Here is a 14567-nt window from a genome sequence, read left to right as displayed (position 1 = left end):
ATACGTCCTCTTTTTCAAGCAAATTCTGTCAAGGTGTTTTGTAATATTTTCCTAATCTTATTCTTAACTTTACTCCACAATTGGTTTTGAAGTTATCTTAAAATTATTATTCACCATTCCCCATAATTATTTCTCATCATTCCCCATAATTACTAGCTTTACAGTTTCCTCAATTTATTCTGACACAATCGTCTGCCATTTGGTAATGGTCCTTCTCAAACTTTATCTTAGAAACCACTTCCTCACTATTCCTTTTAAAAGGATAATTCCCACTAACTCTCTCAAACTGCCCCCTTGTCTGAATTGCTCTGAGTTATGTCAAGTGACCTGTTATCAGAAAGTTCCCATGAACTTCTCAGAGGTCCCACTCACTATTTAACTGAATGAACTTCCTAAGCATGCCTAAAGGCATCTACCTCAAACAATCTCTTCACTGGCTTCCATACATAGTCATAAGGGACTTAGGACAGATTTAAAAAGTGAGGGTATGGGGAGCACCAGAAGAGACATAAGAAGGCTTGTAAGAGGACAGATGTCCATAGTGTTATACAAGAGTTATTATAATGTGCTTCATCTTCCATTAAACAGAGAAAGTTTGATCCAAAAATCTCCTACATAACAAAAATGAAGAAGGGAGAATGTTTTTAATCTACTACAAACTCCTGGACTGACTGCTGTGTTCCAGATTATTCCTAATGAGTGCACAGTTTGAGACTGAGATTAGTCAAGTACCAGAAGAATTTATATTGTACATTGGGGCTGTGCAAAGCTTTGGTTGCCAATTTGATTCAGTGAAGATTTGGCCCATTTCAGTGGCTGAATCTCCAAATCTGAATCTAATCAGGAGACCCTTTAATCTCTCCGAATCGAATTGGAACCCTTCAGATCAATTCAGAGAGATTTGATGATTTGGACATAGACACAGCTTTAAATGTTTTTTCTACATACCTCAAGGTATGAGGTGGCTTGTGAATGCTGAGATGGTGAGGCAGATGGAGCGTCCCACAGGAGTGTGGCGGGGTCTCCAGTGCATTTGGCGGTGGACCCAGAAATGGACCAGAAACATTTCTGGTCCACTTTTGGATCCACCACAGACCGCACGGGGGACCCTTCCCCCACCTCTGGCTTGGCAACTGGTGCCTCCTGGGTCTGGGAGGGCATCTGGGGTCTCCCTGCAGCCAAACACCAATCCAGGGGAGTGCCAGGGGGGTGGTCCCCCTGTGGTCAGCGGTGGACCTGGAAGTGGACCAGAAGTACTGGAAGTGGACTGAAAGTCTGTCACCAAGCACGTGGCTCCCCACTCCCTGGTGCTCCTGTGGGACGCTCCATCTGCTCCACCATTGCAGCATTCACAAGCCGTGCCTGGTACCTTGAGGTATGTAGAAAAAACATTTAAAGCTGTGTCTATGGCTGAATTGCTGATTCTCTAAATCAGCATCAAATCTTCAGATGTGGGTTCGGCCAAATCAATTTGGGACAGTGCTCTGAATCAACGAATAGAATTACTGTGCCCTGAATTGGGCAGAATCGGAATCAGAATTGAATATGGCTGGCTTTACACACCCCTACTGTACATGTAGGAGCATGTTCATGTATGAATCAGACCAAGATAAGAAAATAAACACAGCTGTAGATTCTCTGCATTGCGTTATGCTTCGTAGGGCCACATGCCTTCCTAAGTCATAGATGTTTTGGATAACTCACTTTGTAAATGATGTTTCACGACTATATGCATGTAAAACCAAACATCCATCCCATTTTTTTGTTCTCCAATGACTAGTATGTTTTTTACTAGTATCCCTGAGATGCATACTCCTGTAAGAACACTTCCAGTTAATTACAAGTTGGAGTTATGGGTGTGGGGTGAGAAAGCAGAGAGACTTGGTAAAGTTTTACAGGATTCATACTACATTTGAAAGCTAGCATGCTCTCATGGTTTATTCCCACTGAAAGCCCTTCTCTCACATATGGTGCATTATGAGTAGATGCCAGGAATGCATGTGGCTGAAATCTGGTTTTGTTTTTCCTTCTCTCCATGTGGTATACACCTGCACCTTGCTGACAAGACACTTGGACACTACAGTTCAAGCTCTCTAACTCAAATATGACCTTATCTCATTGTTCTCTGAGGAAGTACTGTTTCTCCATCTCCTCAGTTTTTATATGGCTTCTGTCTGCATTCATAATTCAGACACAGGATACATAAACTTTATTGTCATATCCATTGGATTTTGCTAAAAAATACCCCAGCTTTTATTGGTCTTTTAGACAGAAACCACTCTAACATATTCTATATCTCAGCCCTATGCTACACTACATTGGTTCACTGCACACAGGTGGAAGAGGTGGATGAGAACTGCACAGTAAAATTTCCTAGTACAGAAGTGCTCAATGCCTAGCCTGTGGGCCAGATCCAGCCCCCAGCTCCTTGTCCTCTATCCTGCAGGCTCCCCACTGATCCATGAAGAGCCCTGCAGGCCCTGGTCCTGCATGCTAGATGTGGCATACAGGGCAGCACAGGGCCTGAACCCAGCACTGGAGGCCTGGTGGAAGTGGCACAGGGTCAGGGCTCTTTTCCCAGTATGCAGGAGTAGGAGGAGGTAGCACAGGGTCCCAGGCCACCAGTCCCAGAATGCAGGACTGGGTGGGGACAGTACAATTTGGATCCAGGTGTGCACACCTAATCTCAGCCACAGACTGGTGCCACACCACTCATTTGGCCCAATGGGCCAAAGGTTGAGCATCACTGTTTTAGTATGTCATAAGTGGAGAAACATCATGTATATTGTAAATAACTTTGGAAGGATACGTATATAAAAATGGAAATTGCTATTTCCAAGAAAGCCAGGAAAAAGAAAACCTTAGAGATTAATGTGATCATATATCAGTGGAAGCTAGATAATCTCCATCCAGAATACTGAAAACTGGCATATGAAATTGCTGTTCTGGTACCAAGTACTTCTTCTATTAAATCAGAAGCAGTACCACATTACTGGAAAAGAACTAATGCAGTTCTTATTTTCAGGAAATAGGGGGAAAAATCAGAGAACTAGACAAATTCTTTTTCTGACCTCAGTGGTATGTTGCAGTTTAGAAAACATTTTGAAGAAAAAAGAAGTATATGTGGTAGTCAATGAAAAATGAAAAACTGCAACAAAGATTTAGCAAATATAGATGATACCAACATAACCTAATAGTTTTAATAAGAAAATAGATTTTCTAGATAAAGGAACTGTCATTAGTTCTAACCTGTCTCACCCTCAGGAAAGAATTTTATATGATGCCCTCTTGGAAAATTATTAGTTATGCTGGACAACATTGGTATTAGTACATGAATTATAACTGAAATAAGGAATTGGCTAAAGAGTTTGTACTAGGAGGAGACTGATTCTTTCTTTGTCCCCTTCTTATATATTTTTATTAATGACATAGGCACAAAAAAGTGTGCTAATTAATTTGCCAATGGAAAAAAATTAGGAGGTATCTGTGATACTAAAGGGATCAGAATATCAGAGAGGAAGAAATGGATGCCCATAAGGCATCTATATCTATCTATCTCTATCTAGCTATATATCGATAGATAGATAGATAGATAGATAGATAGATAGATAGATAGATAGATAGATAGTACAGGGTCATTCACATAGGAACTAATAATAAGAATTCTACTGATGAGCTACCAGCTTACAGAAAGCAATGGTATAAGAATACTGGTATTAGTTGATCACAGAATGACTATAAGATAGTCATGTGCCATGGTTATAAAATGAATAAATAAATAAATAAAATAAACACGAATGCACTCCTAGAATGTATTAGATAAAGTGCTTCTAACAGGAACTCACAAGTACTTGTGCCATTATACAAGCCCCTAACAAAATTTTGCCTGAGCACAGCTTTAACCCCCTGTGTTTTTTTTAAAAAAAGAGGAAATCAAACTGGAACAGGCACAGGGACGGGGTACATGAATTTTTAGGAGAATGAGGAGACTATATTATGGCTAGGTAGAGACATTTAAAAAGCCCAAGGCAGAATCCATCTAAGTTATGCTGTTTTCTATAAGTGGCGTAGTTTAGATCGGTAGCAAACTTGGTGGAGAGCGGGTGGGGGGCAAATCTTAGGGAATTTATAGATGCACTCTGTGAGTGGGGGGGGAGGAAGAGGGGGAACTTTAATTAGAGTGGCCTCAAGAGCTGCTCTGATTAAAAGCACCCAGAGCATCAGTGTCCCTGCACTGAAAAAGGTGGCAGAAATGCTTTAATTAAAGCTCATTGAACAAGCTTTAGTTAAAATGTCCCCACCGCCATTTTTCATCATGGGTGCACTGATGATGCTGAAATCTGCTACAGCGTGGTAATTACCACACTCCAACAGACCTGATTAATCTAAATTAATTGCATGTGCTCCAACATGCTGTAATTACAGTGCATCAGAGCAGCCTCACTGAACATGTATAGGCATCCTTAGACTGGGTTCTGCCCTTTTGAAACCTGTCTGTGTGCTGAACTTCTATTCTGTTATGGGTATAGACTGGTTTTGTGTGCTAAGCTTCTGTCCTGAGTATAGACTGGTTTCCAGCCATTTATACCAGTAAGTGTAATGTCTGTACTTGGCCTATGAGAGGAGACTAAGTGATTTGACTTGTCTGACTTATTTTAATAAGTCGAGGGAGGGCAGGATAAAAATTGCTTCTCATAACTGTATCAAGCAGGGTAAAACCCAGGAAGAGACAGCAGCTATTTCAGTTGCAGGACAGTGCTGCCAGAAGAGCAAACAAGTTTAAACTGACCAGGAATCAATTTATGCTGGAAATCAAAAGAGGGTTTGTAAACATTAGAAGTACAAAGGTTCTAGAACAGTTTCTCTGGAGAAACACTGGAGCACCAACCTAACTGGTTTTTATAAGAAACAGCTTGATAATTTTTTTAATAATATTATCAGAAGTGACTATTTATAATAAGAAGGGATGAGACTCAGTGACGCATAATATCCTTCCAATCTTATGTTTTTTTCTATAGTAGAGAAATGTTTATAGAATGATCCACAGAAAACCAGGGAGAGCATCTTTCTCTGTCTCTTTCTTCCTCTCTGCCCTCACCCCTCCCATTTAGTTAACGGTGTGACAGAGCAATGGTAAGAGCCATTTGGTAAGAGCTGCAGCAGCACAGCTCTTACGACATGGGTACATTTACCCCCTTTCTTCTTAATTCTACCCACAAGATTCCAGGAAAACAGACTAAAATGGAATACCTGAACGTTGTTTTAGACCCGAAACCTTTGGAACTGAAATCATGCAACCTTTTCAAGCAGGTCCTGCCAGTATATATCAAACAGAGCTTGAGACCACAAGTTCAGTTAAATTCTTTTGTAAGAAAACTTGGAAATTTCCTTGCTTTGAATGTTGTACGTCATGGTGTTCTTGCTTGTGCATAAAAAAATTACACAGCAGTAACTTTTAAGAGCAGAGCATTTCCTCAGGAAGTTTGTGTGGTTTACCAGGAGATGCAGAATTGTTAGAAAAGACCCACTGCTTTAGACCCAAGCTACAGATTAAACAAAATTATGTTTATTGCTTTGTTCCTTTCTTTAAAAATAGATTGCCTTTTTCTCCTGAATCACTGAATAATCCTAAAAATACAGGTAGTCAAGTAAGTTGGAAGCATGAGAAGCATGTAAAAGAGTTCTTAGTCACTAATGCACGTCATATACAGGCCCATATGTTCAAAAATGGCCTGAAAGCTTTTGAACATAAATTACATACAGAGATACATACAGCTAAGATAATTGGTTTGTGAAATTGTGAAAGTGCTATGAGTGATTTCAGCACTCATAGCACCTTCTACCAGCAAATAAATTGAATTTGAGTGAAAACATCTGTTATATCCATGTGCAAATGTTTGCGACTACAACCTCACATGTGCATATACTGAAACCAGGTTGAAGTCCCCTTTGAAAACCTGGTCTAGGATTTGCATCTTTGCTTTTAATGTGACAAAGGGCCAGACTTTGCTGTGGTGGTAAAGGATGAAGATGAGTTATACATCAGAGAGCAGAGACATGAGTCTCATTTGGTTCCTTTGCTATTGTAGTGATATTTGTCTTTTTTTTTTCTTTGTTCAAGCAGAAGGAAATGTCCCCCCACTTGGGCAGAGAATCAACAGCACAGGTGAACTTGTGAGAGAGAGGTCAGAACTGTGGTCTACAAAAATGTATATTCCTCTTCCCAGCACAAATTCCACTGTCTGCCAAAAGTGTTACACTATAAATACAGGTTTAGGTAAGCCCCTTCCTAACCGTATCTTCCTATAGTGAGGCACATGGATTTGTGACTAAAGGGCCCACTGCTAGGGAAACCACAGCAGCACAACAGATGCACATCTTGGATAGTTAAGAAAGCCCTCTCTCTTCAACATTCATGAACTTCCATGCTACATAAGTAGCCAGCTGCAAAAAGCCTTGAAATAATGACAGGCATTGAGGTGCAAAAGCATTTAAAGCAGAAGTTCCTATCAAATGGCCCTCCCTAAGTTCATACCTTATTAAGGCGACTTATTTCACATTCATAGTGCTCTTGTTTTCTAGCCATTGAAGCATTTTTTTCTTTCAGAAGCTTGTTCTCTTCCTTCATTCCATGCAAGGCTTCATTCTGGACTTCTTGCTCTTTCTGGAATGTAAAATATATATAAGTTGATTCAGTGCAGCTGGAAGAATTTTCCAAGAATGATTTTCAGAATCTCTTCCATCTGGCAATCATGTTGCACTGCTGTTCCAGGGAATTATGCCAAAGTGATGGCGAGAAAGAAGCAGGAGAACAAATAGTTAGCAGAACCTTAGACAGTATTTTGAGGCTGTATCCACCAATCGCATTATTATTAGATAGAAGTGTAACTTGCCAGACCAAATCCTGGTCCCCTTATGCCCATTTTGTGGTCCCTGGTTGCACAAAAAGAGCCATAAAACCGTGTGGCTAAATAGATGAGGCAGCACAGAGAGGACTACACAACCCCACATTAACCCCTGGTCTAAGTGGCAAATTCACATGATCTCAGCAGTGGTCCAGCAATCATGGTAGTGGAATACTTATGTGAGAGCCACAGCAGATGATAGTTTACGGCAGCCTGGAGGCTTCTCTGAAGGTATTTCTACATAGCACAATGCAGTGCTTAAAGCTAACAAAGCTACCTCAGGTTACTAGAAAAGTATTACCATAGTAGCACAGCACTTCCTCCAGCTAATTAGCTATGCTGAGAAGTGGAGCATATTTGCCCAGGCAAAGCATCGTCATGCTTTGGTATCAAAGGTAGCTCATTTAATGCTCCAGTGCATCATGCAGATAGTTGCATTAGGGGTAAGATGAAGTCCCAGCAGGATGCAGGATCAGAGAGCAGCTAAAGTAGTTCACAGACACCTTCCTACACCTTTCCCTCAGCTGTGATGCCTGGAGCTTACCCACATCTATATGCTGATTCAGTACTATTCCCATTAAGGACAGCACTATGTTACTTTATGATGATGTAGGGATTAACAGAACAGGCTTGTTAAACTTACAGTCTGATTCTGATCACACACCAGATATAGGCTGCTATTACAGTACTGCCGTCAATGCAACTACTCCTGATTTACAAACGGATGAAGCAGAGATCAGAAATAGACTCCCAGTGTGACTAGTATTGCACAAGTTCTTGACCAACTGCTCTCATAAAGGTAAGCACGTTCCTTGTTAGGCAACTTTGGAAGATTGGGTTAGATGAAAGTTATTCTGAGTTCTTTTAATTTAATTTTAAAAGCTTGTTTCCTCTTATACAAAACAAGAATTACTGTTAAGACTTTTTCTAATGCAGCTGCCTTGGGCAATAAAGAAACAAATGACAGTGATCCTAAATCTGCTGTGTTTAAACACACAAGGGACTATAAAACCCTGTCTTATGTGGAACAGGTGTGCCTCTGTTCAGTTAGCTACTAGGTAGTTACTACTTAAATGACAGGCAAAAAATCCATGTGCACATCTACTCACTAATAAAGCAATATACATTTACAGGTGATATGGCTTCTCTCAATAGAACCCAAATTACTTCAGATATTTAATTTCTTGAAAACAAACTGAAAAGGATACCAGGGTATCTCCTGATTAATTAGAGATCAGTTTTTGCAAATTACTTTTTAAAAATCCTTAAATCTTCATAAATATTTCGATCTCTTCTTGCTTCGGTACTTGCAGTTCTCTCTAAAGTCTCCCATAACTCCCAATTCTCTAAATCCCAGCATATGCAAAATTCAAGTTTGTAGATTGGAAAATAGTTGGTTTTGCTACTAGGTGTGTGCAGGTTGTCATGAGTGACAAGTGTGTTAGAAGGATTGCTTATCGATTTCTTTCCCTCTTTCTTTTTTGTTCTGTGATCCATATTTAAGATCATGCCACGAATATTGGGATCCCTTTCAAAGGTGTTAGCTGGGGACAAAAGATCCAATGAAATCTGAACATGGATGACTTGATAGCCTTTCCTAGTTGAATAGTTACAGAAAAAGGTCTCATAGGAAACTGTAGTGAAAATAAATAAAGGGATATGGCCTAAAAAACTGTGAGAACTAGCACGGTGAGTCCAGACTGCTTGTTATTGAGGAAAGTAAAATAAGGGAAACTGAAGATAAGTCTAAACTCATACCAATACCAGTTGGCATCCTTTAAAGGGCTACTCCACCATACCCTATACTCCAATCCCTCCGCAAAAGAAAGAGGAAATACATACAGTCTGATAAAGACGCAGGAACAGCTGCATTTGACGCAGCCTTGTCCCAAGTGTCTGAATGCTAAGGGATGGCTATTCTTGAGTAAGCACATTCTTGAAAGTCTTTAGCTCCTCAGCCAAAAAGAGAAGCTTGCTAATACCAGCAGCACCTGCCACAGAGTATGTTACCCTTCCCAGTGGCTTCACAACTGCTGAGCTAAACCAGTTCAATACAGTTACAGACGAACTGTGTACGTATTAGATAAGAACCGGATAAGTATTTTATGCTACACCTCTACATGTAGGCACGACCTCAGTTGCACAAGCAAGAGATGGATGAGTGGATGAGCCTGCCAACTATTTCATAACAGTCCCAAGCAACTTAATCCAACACATTGGTTACAAGGACACGAACAAAGAATTTATCAGGCAGACTTTTTGTAGGTCTGAGGAACAGCCAGCTATCCAAGTACCAAAAATTATCCTACCCTCAGACAAAGGGCAGCTAAAAATATGGTTCTCTAGAAGTAGGAGATTCTTCTCAGGAATTACTTCAAAGAGGAACCTATTGTAAAATACAGACAAAAAAGGAAATACACCAAGATGTCCAAAATAACAACTACCAGACCAATCTAAACATAAAGGGAACTAGCATAGGATAAAGAAACATAACATGAGCTTAAAAGAATACCCATGACTTAGCAAGTCACTTCCGTCAGAAGAAGGGCTTTAACAGGCATCCTAGAGTCAATTTTTTGAGATTACTGAATCCAGGCAATCATGAATGACTGGAAGCTTTCAAAGAAAAGGGAATAGTGTAGAGACTCAGAGCCCTGCACAGTCCTACTTTATCAGTGTACCAGAAGCAAGTCACCTACTACAACCAGTGTCACCCAACACACTCTGATCACTATGAGACTAATCCTATGAAAACCACCTTGCCCAGACAGTCACCACAAAACTGCAAAAACTGCATATTTTTCAATACTTCTTTGCATGAAGAGATACCTGGTTTAAAAAGGCAACATATTTACATTTCTGACCAATTATGAAAGATCTTGAGAATTCAAGAGCAGCAAAGGTCTAAGAGTTTAATGTCTTAAGGGGCTAATGTAGTATAGTTTTGAACCTTTAGAACTGGATTACCACCTAAGATTTTTTTTTTTATGATAACCTGCAATCTTTCTACTGACAACTAAGCTTTTTTACTTTTTAATCACACATTTTACATAATGCAAATGTAAGCCTGCCCTGGATGCCAATAAGAAGAGGCTGGTTCAGATTTAGGGCTTTAACACCAGCTTTCTAAATCTGGCTCAAGCCCCCACCCAGAAGCCTGGGGAAAAAGAAATTAACTGGATGCAAACAAACTTCCATACACACAAACAATGATCAACTAAAACAGGATTTATTATAGGGGGAAAAGGGATATACACATGACCTTAGAGAAAACCATAACCATTAAATATTAAGTGAACCTCAAACTGTTAATAGTCTAAGGGCCAGGTTGCATAAGACATTAGCACATGTTAAATGCACTTGAAACTCATGTGCCTGCATGTTCAAGCAGGATGACACAGGCTAAGCGCACTTGTGTCATACCAAATTTAAGATTTTCCAGCAAGTGTTTCCAGATTATATTAAGGAACACATGTTGAACTAACATTGGACTGCTCCATAGAAATACTATCATCAGTCGGGATCTTGAGGCAGGGACCCATAATCTGATTGTGGGTCCCAGCCCCAAACCACACAGGAGTCTTAAACTAGCTCCAGCATAGTCCCAGCACTGGAATAAAAAAAATCAGCTAACTGCCAGTCTTAGCCCTTGGGACTGCATCCAAGCTGGTTGCAGACTCCAGTGCAGTCCCAGGGCTGGGACTAACAATCAGCTGATTGTCTGTCCCAGCCCCCACACCATCTAGTCTCAAACCAGCTATCTTGTGGTTCTGGGACCTCAAACAACAATCAGCTGATTGTCAACCCAAAAAGAGGGTTGCAAGAATATATGGAAGGGTCGCAGACAGACTTTAAAAGTGGATCAACAAATTTTAAAAATGGATTCTCCTTTAAAGGAGAAAAAATATGGGAAACTGGTTTTTCCCTTGTGTGCTAGGAGAGTTCCAGCATAGATTCATAGATATTTTGGTCAGAAGGGACCTCAAAAGATCATCAAGATCTCTTTCCTCTGCTGCGCTGCTGAGAAGGTTATCCCCCAGCTGACAGGTGTGCTGGTGGTTCCCTCTCCCTAGGTGCAGCACCTTGCACTTGTCCTTGTTGAACTGCATCCTGTTGTTTTCTGCCCACTTCTCTAACCTGTCCAGGTCAATGTGGATTCAGTTTCTACCAATCAGTGTGTTTGCTTCACCCCATAGTTTGGTGTCATCTGCAAATTTGAACAGAGTGCTTTCCAAGCCATCATCCAGGTCACCAAAAAAGATATTGAACAGCACTGGCCCAAGGACCAAGCCTTGGGGAACCGGACTGCCCACATCTTTCGAGGTCAATACTGACCCATCCACCATGCAAGGGGCTGCGTGAGCTTATGCTTCACACACTGAGCAGCTGAGGCTTGGGTGTGGGGGGCAGCAGGTCAGGAGTGAGGGGCACTGGGTCAGGATTGGATGTTGATGTTTACAATTGGGCCCCTGGTACAAAAAAGGTTGAGAACCACTGGCTAGAAAGACCAGACTGAGACTCTTTGGTGGCTGCTGCACTCCTGCTTAAACACAAGACGGTGCTGCTATGCCTTGTTTGTCCATCAATATTTGCATCCAGCCTTATTTGGAAGGCAGATCTTCAAACAGGCTCACGCTTTCTTAGCTTTTTTTTTTTAAAAAAAAAGAGTTTACAGACAAGCATTTATAGTTATTTTTAAAAGGCTACCCATTTATGGACAATTGTCAATGCTGGTTTAGAGCCTTTCTTAGGGGACATACAGTAAAAAAGTAAGGGTCTGTATTATGAGTCAGATGTTGCATTCAACCATAGTCTCTGGTATGCTAGATCTCTACTCTCCACAGGAAGAAAGATCAAACACAGGCAAACATTGAGCAAGGTCCTTAAGCTGATTTTTAACTTTACAAGCATATGAGTAGTCCCATTCTGCTAAAGTAGGGCTTGAGCTAGACGAGAAAAATATCTGCTTGAACACCTCACAGTTCTTCAGCTGATCCACCTCACACAAAGAAGATATGAGTTGGGGGTGGGGGGGAGGAGAGTTCAGTTTATGATACAGCTACTAACGACAAACTTCAGTATCTGAATCCTAGAAATGACCTGTGCCTTATACTGCTTCCAGATTGAGCTCTAGCTTCAGGCCTTGCAAGAAAACCCCAACTTCAAGTCTTAAGATGTGATCCATTCCTATTATAGCGTGCAGTGTATCCACCACTCTGATATAAATTGACATGATCACAGTTGAAAACCATATATTCTTTTTTTTGCAGGATCAGGCTCCAATGTTACTAAGATAAAGAAGAACTTTATACATGCTTTGATATGTACTTAAAACATGCATTCTGATAATACAAGGCAGTAAAAATCATTGTGTATTTGCATTTAAACATCTACATATACAGCTGAAAGTATTATTGGTCACTCAAATTCCTGCAGTATTTACAGAAAACTCACTTTAAAACTGAGCAAGCTGGAAGGGGACAGGTATAGAACTAATTCTGATCTGTATTCTTATCTTATTACTTAGGTGAGCTTTTGAGATCTGTTGTTTCTATAGGTTTAGTTCTCATTTGCTTCTCTCTCCTAGCACTGCCCCCTTCCCCACTCTGCCCCTCATCTATCTCTCTATCCCATCTCCCTTGTCTTTTGTATTCTAATTTATCTCTCCTTATACTCTGCTTTCTGAACATCCTTTCACAGCATCTGATGAAGTGAGCTTGGGTTCATGAAAGCTTGTGCTCTCTCTCTCTCTATGTATAAATATCTTAGTTTGCTTCCTGACTAACTTCAGACTAACATGGACCTACTATGAAAGCACTGTTTAAATTTCCCATGCTCACCCTTCCTCTCCACCAATATTCTATTCATTTAGTCTTCCGTCTACTTGTAGGGTGACACAGAAGTTATTTCCTCCCGTCGAGAATCTCTGATCTGAAGCCTCATCCACCCCCTCACTTCAGCAACATAATGCCTGAGAGCAAGTCCAACGTGCTAGTCTCCTCTTGCTGGTGAGTAACCCATCTCTTGCTAGGAAATAAAATGCACGTAGCACCTTGGAAGCAAACAGTTCAGTAGAAAAGGGTAACGTAGGGGAATCCTCCTACCACTTCCTGAAGGAACACATCTCTGGCCAGGCCTCTCAGCCCTTCACATTCTTGCTGATTTTGGTGCTGCTCTTCCTCCAACTCACGCACTCTCTTCTGGGATGCATCCAGTTTTGCTTTCACTTCTGCAAGCTGCAAAGCAAGCATACACACTCACAGGCTGATTCAAGCCTAAGACACTGAGTGATGCAGCATCCTTAAAGCTCCTTCAAAATCTTTGTTCTCAGTATGTTACTCTTAGGCAGAGAAAGAGCAGGATTCGGTTAGGAGTGAATATTTTTCCCTTCCTTTTCCAAACCAGGCTTTCTCCATAAGATTATGGGGCCAAATTCTTAGCTGGTACAAATCCAGTTAGCTCCATTATTGATGATGCTGCCAATCCATATAAGCTGAAGATCTGCATTTCTTTATGAATTTAATGCTCTTTTCATCCCACTGTGAGCTCCCTCTGCAATGATGTCACCCAATCAGAAGAGCAAAATTATTGATCATGCAACAACCAAGTCAATTTGGTTTCTCTTTCTCCCTTTCACTCTAGCACTTTGGCTAGGGACAGACATTACACATAAATCTGTTTAAGTGATCAGAAACTGGTTTAAACCTGTAACAGAACAGAAGTTCAGTGCACATAAACCAGTTTGAAAATGGCTGAAACCAGTTTGAGATAAACCTGGTTGAATGTAGTATCAGACTTAACTGATTTGGCTCAAACTGGTTTATGCAATGTCTCTCCCAGACCCCTTGCTGATTTAAGATAAACCAGACACCCCCAGCATGCCGGCTTGCTCTCTGGGCTGGGTGGGGTTCTCTGCTCCACAGCAGAGCTGGCCCCTCCCCTTTGCTCCCTGGCTGCAGCTCTGCACAGACTGCAGGCGTCTACCTGGCTCCCCCCTCACAACTCCCTGCTAAGCAGGGATTCCACCATCCCCTCTGCCTTACACAGCATTAGCTAGCAGACTACATGCTGGCTATGGTCCGTGCTGTGGCAGACAGGACAAAGGGAGAATCAACAGGTAGCTGGTAATGTCCCTTTGTTGTTTCCTTAATGAGATGATAAACACTGAGTTAGGGGTGATAAACACTGTTATCAATTCCCTACTGGGCTGGTCAGAAGTGGGGGGAACCCCTCTCTAATCAAAGAATACTGCCAGGGCCTCAGTTCAGCACTGTTCAAGGGAAGGGCACTCCAGCACCCTTCCACTCCCTGGCTTCTAGCCTGAGCCACTGCAGGCATGTGCTGGCATTTCTGGGATGTCTGTCCAGTTACAAAGCGGATTTAGCCTAGCCAGGTTAGAGTAACCTGCAAAGACTGAGTCAATTCAGGCTCAGGCTTTTTGAATGTCTGTCTGTACAAACATTTTGAATGTTTGTAAGCACTTGGTGGAGAGGTGGGAAGGGGAACACACTGTTACAAGAGCTGGTTGGAAAATTTCAGAGACAAAGGGCCTTTTTACACGGTAATTTTGGGTGGCTCCTGGAGCTCTTAACACCTGGTCCGTCCATTATTAACATCTGAAACCAATTTTAAAACACTTGGTTAAGCAGCTGAGAGGTGCCC

At 41.3% G+C, this 14567-nt stretch overlaps 1 protein-coding gene across 1 annotated transcript in view; it reads right to left on the bottom strand.

The window, feature by feature from the left end:
- The window catches only part of TNIP3 (TNFAIP3 interacting protein 3), a 61202-nt gene that overhangs the window by 24837 nt on the left and 21798 nt on the right, over positions 1–14567 (bottom strand). The window contains exons 5-6 of the mRNA XM_019533958.1: positions 13010–13141; positions 6536–6664 (exon numbers count right to left, since the gene is read on the bottom strand). Of these exons, the coding sequence (XP_019389503.1) occupies positions 6536–6664; positions 13010–13141 (261 nt within the window). The remainder of the gene's footprint in view (positions 1–6535; positions 6665–13009; positions 13142–14567) is intronic.

This window comes from Crocodylus porosus, unplaced genomic scaffold, assembly GCF_001723895.1.
Source record: "Crocodylus porosus isolate Cpor-Errol unplaced genomic scaffold, CroPor_comp1, whole genome shotgun sequence".
Classification (NCBI taxonomy): domain Eukaryota; kingdom Metazoa; phylum Chordata; order Crocodylia; family Crocodylidae; genus Crocodylus; species Crocodylus porosus.
The sequence above is the reverse complement of the archived record's forward strand: the minus strand, read 5'-3'. Positions and strand labels throughout refer to the sequence as shown.